Source organism: Stegostoma tigrinum, chromosome 5 (assembly GCF_030684315.1).
Source record: "Stegostoma tigrinum isolate sSteTig4 chromosome 5, sSteTig4.hap1, whole genome shotgun sequence".
Lineage (NCBI taxonomy): Eukaryota > Metazoa > Chordata > Chondrichthyes > Orectolobiformes > Stegostomatidae > Stegostoma > Stegostoma tigrinum.
The window spans coordinates 127,739,442-127,753,092 of NC_081358.1; the positions used below are offsets into that span (position 1 = coordinate 127,739,442).

The 13,651-nt window shown below is 48.9% G+C and overlaps 1 protein-coding gene across 2 annotated transcripts in view; it reads left to right on the forward strand.

Moving 5' to 3' along the window:
- Positions 1-13,651, forward strand: part of si:ch73-173p19.1 (uncharacterized) — a 62,140-nt gene that overhangs the window by 16,989 nt on the left and 31,500 nt on the right. For both annotated transcript variants that reach the window (XM_059646277.1, XM_059646278.1), the window contains exons 6-9: positions 3,521-4,067; positions 5,151-5,273; positions 7,274-7,376; positions 8,426-8,637. In XM_059646277.1, the coding sequence (XP_059502260.1) occupies positions 3,521-4,067; positions 5,151-5,273; positions 7,274-7,376; positions 8,426-8,637 (985 nt within the window). The remainder of the gene's footprint in view (positions 1-3,520; positions 4,068-5,150; positions 5,274-7,273; positions 7,377-8,425; positions 8,638-13,651) is intronic.

Consider the following 13,651-nt stretch of genomic DNA (forward strand, 5'->3'; position numbering starts at 1 on the left):
CTCTGTCTTCTTTCAGCAAGCCAATTTCTGATCCAAACTGCCATATCTCCCACAATTCCATTCCTCCTCATTTTGTACAATAGCCTACTGTGGGGAACCTTATCGAAAGCCTTGTTAAAATCCATATACACCACATCAACCAGTTTACTCTCATCTACCTGTTTGGTCACCTTCTCAAAGAACACAATAAGGTTTGTGAGGCACGACCTACCCTTCACAAAACCTTGCTGACCATCCCTAATCAAATTATTCTTTTCTAGATGATTATAAATCCTACCTCTTATAACCTTTTCCAACACCTTACCAACAACTGAAGTAAGGCTCACTGGTCTATAATTACCAGGGTTGTCTCTACTCCGCTTCTTGAACAGGGGAACCACATTTGCTATCCTCCAGTCATCTGGCACTATTCCTGTAGACAATGATGAGTTAAAGATCAATGCCAAAGGATCAGCAATCTCCTCCCTGGCCTCCCAGAAGATCCTAGGATAAATCCCATCCGGCCCAGGGGACTTATCTATTTTCACACTCTGTAGGATTTCTAATACCTCTTCCTTGTGAACCTCAATCCCACCTAGTCTAGTAGCCTGTATCTCAGTATTCTCCTCGACAACGTTGTCGTTTTCTAGAGTGAATACTGTTGAAAAATATTCATTTAGCGCTTCCCCTATCTCCTCTGACTCCACACGCAACTTCCCACTACTATCCTTGATTGGCCCTAATCTTACTCTCATCATTCTTTTATTCCTTAAATAGGTGTAGAAAGCCTTAGGGTTTACTCTGATCCTATCCGCCAACAGATTCTCATGTCTCCTCTTGGCTCTTCTGAACTCTCTCTTTAGGTCTTCCCGGCTACCTTGTAACCCCTTCGCACCCTAACTGAGCCTTCACATCTCATCCTAACGTAAGCCTTCTTCTTCCTCTTGACCAGAGATTCCACCTCCTTCGTAAACCACGGCTCCCGCACTCTACAGCTTCCTCCCTGCCTGACAGGTACACACTTATCTAGGACACACAGGAGCTTTTCCTTGGATAAGCGCCAGATTCCTAATGTGCCCATCCCCTGCAGTTTCCTTCCCCATCCTTCGCTCCCTAAATCTTGCCTAATCTCATCGTAATTGCCTTTCCCCCAGCTATAACTCTTGCCCAGTGGTATACACCTATCCCTTTTCATCACTAAAGTAAACATAACAGAATTGTGATCGCTATCACCAAAGTGCTCACCTAGTCCCAAATCTAACACCTGGCCAGGCTTATTACCCAGTACCAAATCTAATGTGGCTTTGCCCCTTGTTAGCCTATCTACATACTGTGTCAGGAAGCCCTCCTGGACACACTGGACAAAAACTGACCCATCTATAGTACTTGAACTATAGTGTTCCCAGTCAATATTTGGAAAGTTGAAGTCCCCCATGACAACTACCCTGTCTCTCTCACGCCTATCGAGAATCATCTTTGCTATCCTTTCCTCTCCATATCTGGAACTATTCGGAGGCCTATGGAAAATTCCCAACAGGGTGACCTCTCCTTTCCTGTGACCTCTCCTAGACTCAAAGGGGTACAGCACAGAAAAAGGCCCTTCAGTCTATCAAACCCATGGCAGTAAAAAAAACCACCAACTACTCTAATCCCAGTAGCATTTGGCTGATAGCCTTGTATGTCTTGGTATTGCAAGGGCACGTCTAAAATATTTCTTAAATTTTCTTAGAATTTCTGCCCCTACCACCCTTACAGGCATTGATCTCCAGATTCCTACCACCCTCCAGGTGAAAACATTTTTCCATGCATCTCCTCTAACCCTCCTGCCCTTACCTTAAATCTATCCCTCGGTCTTTGGTCCGTCTGTCAAGGGGAAAGTTTCTTCCCGTCTACTCTGCCTGTGCCCCTTATAATTTTACACAGCTCAATCCTGTACCTCTCAAACTTCTCTGCTCCAAGGGAAGCAACCCCAGTCTGTGCAATCGCTCTTCAAAATTAAAACTCTCCAGCCCAGGCAGCCTCCTAGTAAGTCTCCCCTGCATCCTCTTCAGTGCGATCACATCCCGCCTATAATGTGGGTTCCACAGCTGCACACTAGTCTAGCTGTTGCCTAACCAATGTTTCATATAGTTCCTGCTCTTAAACGTTACACCTCAACTAATAAAGACAAGTATCCCATTTACCCCCTTAACGACTATATCCACTTGCCCTGGTACCCTAATGTACCTGCGGACACGCACACCAAGGTCTCTTTGATCCTCGGTGCTTCCCGGAGTCTTACCGTTCATCAGTGTTCATTTGCCTTGTGGTTCCTACCCAAGTGTGCCACCTCAAACTTATTCAGATTAAATTCCTTTGCTCTTGGTCAGCACGCCGATATTCTCCTATAATCTAAGGCTATTCTCTTAACTGTTTACCATCCCATCAATAACCATGCCATCACAGAGTTACTGATGAGCTCTCACACATTCGAGTTTAAGTAATTTACATAAATCACAAATAGCAAGGACCCCAACACTGATCTCTGCAGAACCCCATTGGACACAGGCTTTCAGTCTCAAAAACATCCTGCAACCATCACCCTCTGCTTCCTACTGCTCAGCCACATTTCCTTGGATCTCAAGGGCTCTTACCTTGTCCATCAGTCTCCCAAGCAGAACCTTGTCAAAGCTGAAATCAAAGGAGACTGCGTTGAATGCATTGCTCCCTCATTCTCTTTGCTTTAAGAGGTTTCTCCAGTTTGATTTATTGGTGATTACTATATGTCTGTGCCTTCAGGCTGATCTGTTTCCAGATTCAATTAATTATGGGTACATGGGAATGTGAACTGATGCAATTAAAGAACAGGAACAGGCCCTTCGGCCCTCCAAGCCTGTGCTGACACATTTTGCCCTTCCATACTGAAACTGTCTTCGCTTAAGGATCTGTTCCTCAGTTCTCTTCCTAGTCATGTGTATGTCCAGGTGCCTCTTGAATGCTGCTCTTGTGTCTGCTTCCACCAGCTCCTCTGGCAGTGCATTCCAGGCACTCACCCCTCTTTGTGTGGAAAACTTGCCTCTCACATCTCTTTTAAACATTCCCCCAACACCCCTGCCTTGAACCTGTGTCCCCTAATAATGACCTGTCCATCCTGGGAAAAAGCCCTGTACATTCTTCTCTGTCTATGCTATTCACACCTTTTAAACTTGTATCAGGTCACCCCCTCAACCTCACGTGTTCCAGTGAAAACAAACCGAGTCTATCCAACCTTTCTTCATCACTAAAATCCCTCATACCAGGCAACATCCTGGTAAACCTTTTCTGTACCCTCTCCAAAACATCCACGTCCTCCTGGAAATGTGACCACAGCTGTACACAATATTCCAAATGTGGCATAACTAAAGTTCTATAAAACTGCTGCATAATTTATGTCCTTTTACTCAATGCCCCTTCCAATGTAGGCATGAATCAGACATAATCATTTTAAACAGTAAAGCAGGCTTGAAGAGCTGAGTGGCCTAATCCCGTAATCATACTTCTGCTTTGTCGTTTATTCCGTCAGATCAGGCTTCCATCCGGACATGTGCTCCGGGAGCGTTTCCGACAGGACAGCACACTGCAGAGTGTGAAGGACTACGTCACACAGCAATTCCCCGATCTTCAGAATATTGATCTACTACAAGGTTTCCCAAAGAGGCATTTCACGGACAAAGACCTGGGAAGTACATTGGGAGCTTTAGGACTGAGTCCAAATGCCACGCTGTGTGTGCGGGATGAGCAGCAGAGAGCTATGCTGCAGCGAAACCAGCCTCCAGGTGCCTACACATTGACAACAGCCATTGTTCCCAATGCAGGAACCCCAGCATCTAATGACCGTGTGCAGACTGCTCCCCCTCTGCCAGAGAGCCAGCACCATGGTCTGCCAAGGACAGCTGCGCTGCGTTCCTGGGGGCGAGGGCAGCCACTGGGGTCCATGCCCATACAGGACATGGCTGCCCCTAGCATGGAGGAACCACGACCTGCTTCAGGTCAGGTACAGCAGCCGGACCTCTGGAATGCCAGGATACCAGCACTAGTGGAATGTCCATCAAGATCAGCACATTTCTGGGGTAAGGAAAAATCGCGAGGCTCTGGGTTTCCACGATGCCTTTGGAAAGTGTCTGTGCTGTGTCCTTCGCAACAAAAGAATTGCCAGCAAATTCTGCACAGAGCATTATTAAAGCGAGGAAACCCAGGAACAGATTATTAACATCACCCTCTATATTGTCCCCCCTCTTTAAACAATCCCAGGACATCAACAGCACTGAATTAGATACAAAGTAAAGTTCTCTCTCCACTGAGATAACACGGTGTAGAGCTGGATGAACACAGCAGGCCAAGCAGCACCAGAGGAGCAGGAAAGCTGATGTCTCTAGCCTAGAACCTTCTTCAGAAATGATTTCTGAAGAAGGGTCGAGGCCCGAAATATCAGCTTTCCTGCTCCTCTGGTGCTGCTTGGCCTGCTGTGTTCATCCAGCTCTACACCGTGTTATCACAGATTTTCCAGCCTCTGTAGTTCCCACCTTCTCTCTATTCTGTCGCCATCAAACACTGCCAGGACATGGACAGCACAGGGTTTGATACAGAGTAAAGTTCTGTCTACACTGTCCCCAGCAATCGATCCCAGAACTGGGACAGCACGGGGTTAGAGACAGAGTAAAATTCCCTCTATACTGACCCCCCCCCCCCCCCCCCCCCCAATCAAACACTCGCAGAACAGGGACAGCACAGTGTTAGATACAAAGTAAAGCTTCCTCTACACTATCCTTCATCAAACACTCCCAGGGCAGGGATAGCATGGGGTTCATAGAGAGTAAAGCTTCCTCTACAGTGTCCCTCGTCAAACACTTCCAGTACAGGAACAGCATGGGTTTGATGCACAGTAAAGTTCCATCTACACTTTTAAATTGAAACTGAAGCCCCATTTGCACTGTCCACACCAAACACGCCAAGGGCAGATAAAGGATGGGGTTGCAGAGTAAAGCCCCTTTTGATTCTTTCAAACTATTAGTAAAGCTGCCTGTACGCTGTCCCTGGCATGTCGGAGAGATGAGTTTGAAGGGGTTTTATTCTGAAGTGCGTTACAGGTGAGCTCTGAATCTGAACCACGTTGCCGCTTTGTGATACCCTGACCACTGTTTGTTTTTGTGCAGGTCGGGGATGGAAGCTGGCAGCGGGTGAGCAGGGAGAATTACTGAGCAACGATGATGGACAGGCTGATCGCAATGTTGGGCAAGTGGAGAACGTCATCTCAGAGGATCAGCTCATTCCTCCTGGTCAGTCAGCTGGCTGCACAAGATACAATAATGACCTATAGGTTCCAGCTAGTTGGGCAAGTAGGAGGCCGATACAATTCAATGTAGTAATATGCCAGCTCCTTCTGGTGACAGAGAGGTAGAAACATAGACGGGTCAAACTAGCGTGGGAGGGTCAAGAAGATGTAATATATTTGATTCTAAGTTTTCATACATACCAGATATGAAATTTTGTGACAGGCTGCCAGAGGCTCAGGCTAATGCTCTGAAGTTATGGGTTCAAATCTCACCATGGCAATTCCTGGATTTATCCTGCAGTGGGGCGCTGAATAAACCAGGAAATACTGGAGGCTTGTAAGGAAGGTACAGCAATAATTACGGGTGATTGAATGATGCATATATATTGGATTAATTAAATTGGCAAAGGTAACTTCAAGGGAGAGTTCACTGAATGTATTAGAGATTGTTGCTTGAAGCAATATATTGGAAACCAACCAGGGAGTAGGCTATTCTCGATTTAGGGTTGTGTAATGAGGAAGGACTAATTAATGATCTCATTGTGAAGGTTCCACTAGGGATCAGTGATCAAATTCAGTTGGAGGGTGAGAAAGAGGAGTCCCACACTACTATTCCGGTGTTATACACAGGTAATTACACAGACATGAGGACAGGTGTAGCCTGCATTGAAAGACTAAAAGGTAGGGCAGTTAATGAACAGTCAAAGACATCTAAGGAGGTATTCACTTCCTCCCAACTAAAATATACTTCAGACAGGAATAAAGGTTTTAAGGAAGGGGGAAAAAACCTGGGTAAGCCAGGAAGTTAAAGACAGTAAAGGGGAAAAAAATACTAAGGTGTACCATATTGTTAATGTCATAGAGGCTGGAGGATTATGACCCTTTTTAAAGACTTTTAAAGGGTTCCTACAAAAGTGCAATGGCTAATTTGAAAGGAAACTAGTGAAAACTATAGAAATGGACAGTGAAAGCTTCCATATGCTTATAAAAAGGAAGACAGGAGCTAAAGTAAGTATTGGTCCCTTGGAGGACAAGATGGGAGTTAACATTAGGCAACACAGAAATGGCAGTCACTAAATCGATATTTTGCCTCCGTTTTGACAGTGGGTGACGCTGAGATTATCAAAAAGGAGGAATTTAAAAGAATTGCCAACTCTGGGGGATAGAAAAGTACTGAACAACTTACTTGGATTAAAGACAGACAAGTCCCCAGGATCTGACAATCTACATTTTAGGACCTTAAAGGAAGTGGCAGTAAAGATAGTGGTTCCATTGGTTATACTATTCTAAAATTCCCTGGATGCGGGAAAGGTTCCAATGGATTTGAAAAAGCACAAATGCAATGATTAAAAACTTACTCAAAACGGAGGGAGGCAGAAAGTAGGAAACAATGGACCAGTTAATTTACTGTTTGTCATTGGGAATTTATTAGAATTCATTGCCAAGGAAGTTATGATAAGGCATTGAGAAAGTCAAAATGCAATCCATCAGAGTCAATGTGGTTTTATAAAGGGTAAATCATTTTTGACTAGTTAGCTTGAAATTTTTGATGATTTGGGCAGGATTTCAGGCCTGTTGACCTACCCTGCACAGCTTTGGACTGTGGGAGGAAACTGGAGCACCCGGAGCAAAACTACACAGATGCTGGGAGAATATGAAAACTCCACACAGACAGTCGCCCGGAATCAAACCCAGATCCCTGGTACTGTGAGGCAGCATGCTAACCAGAGCCACCTTGTCACCCCAGAGGTGTGTAGAATGTTGATAAGTAAGAGGATGAAAGGAAATTATAGGTAGACAGGAACGTGGAGTAATCAGATTATCCAGGATGTTATTGAATGACAGAGCCTGTTCAAGAAGCTGAGAGACCTGCACTGTGCCTTTCTTGTGATGTGACGTTGTCATGGTGTCCGGTGTGTCTATGGCTGTTTTAGAAAATGGAGCTGAGAATAGTGTCAAAGTATGATCATATGAGACCGTAACAAAAATTTTCTTTAATCTCAGTGCTAGCCTTTGACCCAGAAGTCATCTTTCGCCAAAATGGAAACCGAATTCGCAGTGGGTTTGAGCCTCAATACCAGTGGCCGAACCAGGGCAACCGTCTCAGGTGGGTGCAAGAGATCATCAGGGGTTCCTCTTCAATCAACTCAAGGTGCATTTATATTTTAATGACACAAAAACATCCTGAGACGCTTCAGAGCAGAGGTCCTAAAACACAGTATGGCATCACTTTGGGCAAGGTGGTTTGGAGAAGAGACTTGCAGCCAGCAAAGCATAGACTCTGCCCCAGACCCATCAGCATTTGCTGAAGGGGACAGCTTAGAGGGAGCTTTCAGTCTAATTCTGTACTGTACCAGTCCTGGGAGTGTTTGATGGGGACAGGGTAAAGGGACCTTTATTCTCTATCTAATGCTCCTGTACCAGTCCTGAGGGTTTTTGATGGAACGTTGAGGACTTGAAATTAAAAGAGTTACATTTCCTAGTGTAGATTTCCCATGAACATGGGTCTGAAATAAGAATGGAGCTTTATCAGCAGTCCTGTGTGAGAACGAAAGACTCAATCTAAATCCGAAGTCAGCCTCCCCCCTTTCTGACAGGGTGCATTTGTGTGTTTTTAATTCATTCATGGGATGAGGGCATCATTGGTCAGGCCAGCATTTATTACCCATGTCTAATTGCCCAGAGGGCAGCTAAGAGTCAACCACATTGCTGTGGGTCTGGAGTCACATGTAGGCCAGATCAGGGAAGGATGGCAGTTTCCTTCCCTAAAGGGCATTAGTGACACAGACGGGATTTTCTGACAGTAGGCAATGGATTCATGGTCATTATCATCAGACTCCAGATTTTATTAAATTTATATTCCACCACCTGCCAGGTTGGGATTCGAACCTATGCCCCCAGAACATTACTTGGGTCTCTGGATTAACAGCTCAGTGATAATACCGCTAGGCCATTACCTCCCCTATGTAATTCTGCATGGAGTCTCTGATACTGAAATCACCTCTATCCTGGAACTAACCACATACGCTTCTTCCCGTGAACCCACTGGGATCCCAGGGTCTGACCATATACTTCTTCCCCTGAACCCACTGGGATCCCAGGGCTTGATTGCATGGAGTTCCTGGAATGCACTGATGCCAGTTGTCTTTGTGCCAGGGATGCCCAAGAGGAGGCAGCTAATCAGGATGGCCAGAGGCCGCAGGATCTACCGACGGAGGCTGCCCAGGCTGCCATGCAACGTCTGAACCGAGCTGGGGAGCACGAGCCCAGTCCCTCCGTACCGTCCTCTCAGAAGAAGCAATGTCGGGCCACGCCAATGCCCTCACTTTTCAAGATGGCAACCAGATGCGCCATAGCGCTGATGACAGGTGCATACGGGTCAGAGGGTACCGTTCAGTGTCTTACTCTTTTCACGGTGGTATCAAGTGAAAGGGAAATGCAGGTTACAATGCAGGTCATATTTCAAGTTGTTGAAGATTTGCTAAAGAAACATCTGCAATCCAGGGCTGTCTAAAGAAAAGATTGGAGGCATTTGGACTAGTGCTATGGCAGGAGGGACACGTGCATGGTGGAGTCTGTACCTGGAGAGGAGGAGAGACCTGTACATGATAACACCCATGCACAGAGGGGTGTGTGCATGGAGGGATCCTGAGACAGGGGGGTCTGTAGAGGGAGAGACCCATACACAGAGGGGCCTGTACATGGAGGGACCCGCACTCTCGGGCTTGTACATGGAGGGACCTGTACTCAGGGGCTTGTACATGGAGGGACCCACACACACACAGGGGCTTGTACATGGAGGGACCCATACTCACAGGGGCTTGTACATGGAGGGACCCGCACTCTCAGGGGCTTGTACATGGAGGGACCTGTACTCACAGGGGCTTGTACATGGAGGGACCTGTACTCAGAGGGGCTTGTACATGGAGGGACCCGCACACACAGGGGCTTGTACATGGAGGGACCCCTACTCAGAGGGGCTTGTACATGGAGGGACCCGCACACACATGGGCTTGTACACGGAGGGACCCGCACTCGCGGGCTTGTACACGGAGGGACCCGCACACACAGGGGCTTGTACATGGAGGGACCCGCACACACAGGGGCTTGTACATGGAGGGACCCGTACTCAGAGGGGCTTGTACATGGAGGGACCCGCACACACAGGGGCTTGTACATGGAGGGACCCGCACACACAGGGGCTTGTACATGGAGGGACCCGCACACACAGGGGCTTGTACATGGAGGGACCCGCACACACAGGGGCTTGTACATGGAGGGACCCGCTCTCTCGGGGGCTTGTACATGGTGGGACCCGCACTCTCAGGGGCTTGTACGTGGAGGGACCCGCACACACCGGGGCTTGTACGTGGAGGGACCCGCACACACCGGGGCTTGTACATGGAGGGACCCGCACACACCGTGGCTTGTACATGGAGGGACCCGCACACACCGTGGCTTGTACATGGAGGGACCCGCACACACCGGGGCTTGTACATGGAGGGACCCGCACACACCGGGGCTTGTACATGGAGGGACCCGCACACACCGGGGCTTGTACATGGAGGGACCCGCACACACGGGGGCTTGTACATGGAGGGACCCGCACTCACGGGGGCTTGTACATGGAGGGACCCGCACTCTCAGGGGCTTGTACATGGAGGGACCCGCACACATAGGGGCTTGTACATGGAGGGACCCGCTCTCTCGGGGGCTTGTACATGGAGGGACCCGCACTCTCAGGGGCTTGTACATGGAGGGACCCGCACACACCGGGGCTTGTACATGGAGGGACCCGCACACACCGGGGCTTGTACATGGAGGGACCCGCACACACCGTGGCTTGTACATGGAGGGACCCGCACACACGGGGGCTTGTACGTGGAGGGACCCGCACACACCGGGGCTTGTACATGGAGGGACCCGCACACACCGTGGCTTGTACATGGAGGGACCCGCACACACGGGGGCTTGTACATGGAGGGACCCGCTCTCTCAGGGGCTTGTACGTGGAGGGACCCGCACACACAGGGGCTTGTACATGGAGGGACCCGCTCTCTCAGGGGCTTGTACGTGGAGGGACCCGCACTCACAGGGGCTTGTACATGGAGGGACCCGCACACATAGGGGCTTGTACATGGAGGGACCCGCACACACGGGGGCTTGTACATGGAGGGACCCGCTCTCTCGGGGGCTTGTACATGGAGGGACCCGCTCTCTCGGGGGCTTGTACATGGAGGGACCCGCTCTCTCGGGGGCTTGTACATGGAGGGACCCGCACTCTCGGGGGCTTGTACATGGAGGGACCCGCACACACCGGGGCTTGTACATGGAGGGACCCGCACACACCGGGGCTTGTACATGGAGGGACCCGCGCACACCGGGGCTTGTACATGGAGGGACCCGCACACACCGGGGCTTGTACATGGAGGGACCCGCGCACACCGGGGCTTGTACATGGAGGGACCCGCGCACACCGGGGCTTGTACATGGAGGGACCCGCGCACACCGGGGCTTGTACATGGAGGGACCCGCGCACACCGGGGCTTGTACATGGAGGGACCCGCGCACACCGGGGCTTGTACATGGAGGGACCCGCGCACACCGGGGCTTGTACATGGAGGGACCCGCGCACACCGGGGCTTGTACATGGAGGGACCCGCACACACCGGGGCTTGTACATGGAGGGACCCGCACACACAGGGGCTTGTACATGGAGGGACCCGCACACACAGGGGCTTGTGCATGGAGGGTCCTGTACACGGAAGGACTTGTATACCCAGGGCCCTCATGTATACAGAGGGACCTGTACACACAGGGTCCTGTTCACAGAGGGACCTCTACTTGGAGGGACCTCTACCTGGAGGGACCTCTACTCAGAGAGCCATGTACGTGGAGGGGCCCATACACGGAGAGACTCGTACATGGAGGGTCCTGTACATGGAGGGGCCCATACACAGAGGTTAGGATGGAGCCGTGTGTGGAGGGGAGGAGCGATCTGTACTCAGAGTGGAAGGAAGAGCCTGTGGAAGATGAAAATGTTGCACCTCTGCAGGACCAGGAATAATATCGTTTCTGGGAGATTTGCTGTTGCTGTTGGAGAAGGTTTAAACTAGATTGGCAGGTGTTAGGAGCCGAAGAGTAAACTTGGGTTGCAGTTCGCTCCTAGACTAGAGGGAAACAAAAATAATAACAGTAAATAGAAAAGTAGAAATGAAAAATATGTGACGGTAAGACTCCAATAGGATCGGAATGGGGAATATTGTTGAAAAGGCTGAATTCAAAACACTCTATATTAATATACACATTGTCTGTGGAGATAGGGTTACTACCACTAGGCCATTCGGGCCCTTCCGAAAGAAGTATATATTTGCCATGGAGAGAGTAGGTTGGGATGTGGTATCTTGACTGGGACACCCTTTATAACCTGCCTGTAATTGTCAAGAGGGCCGTTAAAAGTCACCTGCATTACTCTGGGTCTGGATTAACATGTAGGTAAGGATGGTACATTTCCCTCCTTAAAGAACATTAATGAACCACATTGGCTCCTTAGACAGCACCTTTCAAACCCTCAACCACTTCCATCTAGAGGGACAGAATCAGCAGATGCATGGGAACACCACCCCCTGTAAGTTCCCCTCCGAGCCATTCGCCGTCCTGAATTACCTCACTGTCGCTGCATCAAAATCCTGGAATTCCCTCCCTAAGGGTGTTACCGATTTACAGTGGGTCAAAAAGGCAACTCACTACCATTTTCTTGAGGCCAAATGGACAATAAATGCTGACCCAGCCAGTGACACCCAGGCCACAAGAATGAATAAAAAGAACAAGATATTTCTGGAGATTGACATCAAGAAAATTGGAGACATTGTAGGCGAGTGCTTTCGCTAATCAGCCATGATCCAAAATGGTGGGGTCTGCTTCATGCCCTCCTGTGTGAAAAAGTAGAGGGAGCTTTACTTTCAGTTTAAAAGAGTAGAAGAAGCTTTACTTTCTATTTAAAAGAGCAGAGGATGCTTTAATCTGTCTGTAACCTGTCCTGTCCTGGGAATGTTGATGGTGACAGTGTAGAGTGAGCTTTATTTAACCTGTCCTGGGAGTGTTTAATGGAGACACTGTTTAGGCAGCTTTACTTTCAGTTAAACAGTGGGGAGATCTTTCAGTTTAAAAGAGTAGAGGGGCTTTACTTTACATATAGCCCTATGCTGATCCTATCTTGGGAGTGCTGGGGACAGTGTAGCTAGAGCTTTACTCTATATCCAGATAAGGAGGGTTTAATAGAGATGTTTCATGTAGGCTGAATGCTCTTTATGTTTTTTTATCACAAAGATCGTTCGGCCTCTGTGCCTGTCCAGTTAGTCACATTCCTCTGCTTTACTCTGGAACCTTGGAAATATTTTCTTTTTCATGTTTATCCTGCTGTCTTGTGACAGCTGTGCCTGAATCGGCTTCCACCATCGTTTCAGGCAGCACATCCCAAACCATGGCTTTGCTGTTCAAAAATCTACTTGCTCATTTCACACTGGCTTCACTTGACTGTCATCTTATCCCTGGGTTCCTTGGTTACTATCTTCCTGCCAGTTGATCGTCACCACTGGGAATTTTGAACAACCGACAAAAACTTCCCTAGTCCAGAAACAAAAGAAGGCTGCCTGAACGCTGTCCTCATCGAACACTCCCAGGACAGGGCCAGCACGGTGATAGAGAATAAAGCTCCCTCCACACTATCCCTATCAAACACTCCCAGGACAGGCCCAGCACAGTGATAGATGGAGAATAAAGCTCCCTCCACACTATTCCTATCAAATACTCCCAGGACAGGCCCAGCACGGTGATAGATAGAGAATAAAGCTCCCTCCACACTATCCCTATCGAACACCCCCAGGACAGGACCGGCACAGTGATAGATAGAGAATAAAGCTCCCTCCACACTATCCCTATCAAACACTCCCAGGACAGGGCCAGCACGGTGATAGATAGAGAATAAAGCTCCCTCCACACTATCCGTATCGAACACCCCCAGGACAGGCCCAGCACGGTGATAGATAGAGAATAAAGCTCCCTCCACACTATCCCTATCAAACACTCCCAGGACAGGGCCAGCACGGTGATAGATAGAGAATAAAGCTCCCTCCACACTATCCCTATCAAACACTCCCAGGACAGGGCCAGCACGATGATAGATAGAGAATAAAGCTCCCTCCACACTATCCGTATCGAACACCCCCAGGACAGGCCCAGCACGGTGATAGATAGAGAATAAAGCTCCCTCCGCACTATCCCTATCGAACACTCCCAGGACAGGCCCAGCACGGTGATAGATAGAGAATAAAGCTCCCTCCACACTATCCGTATCGAACACCCCCAGGACAGGCCCGGCAC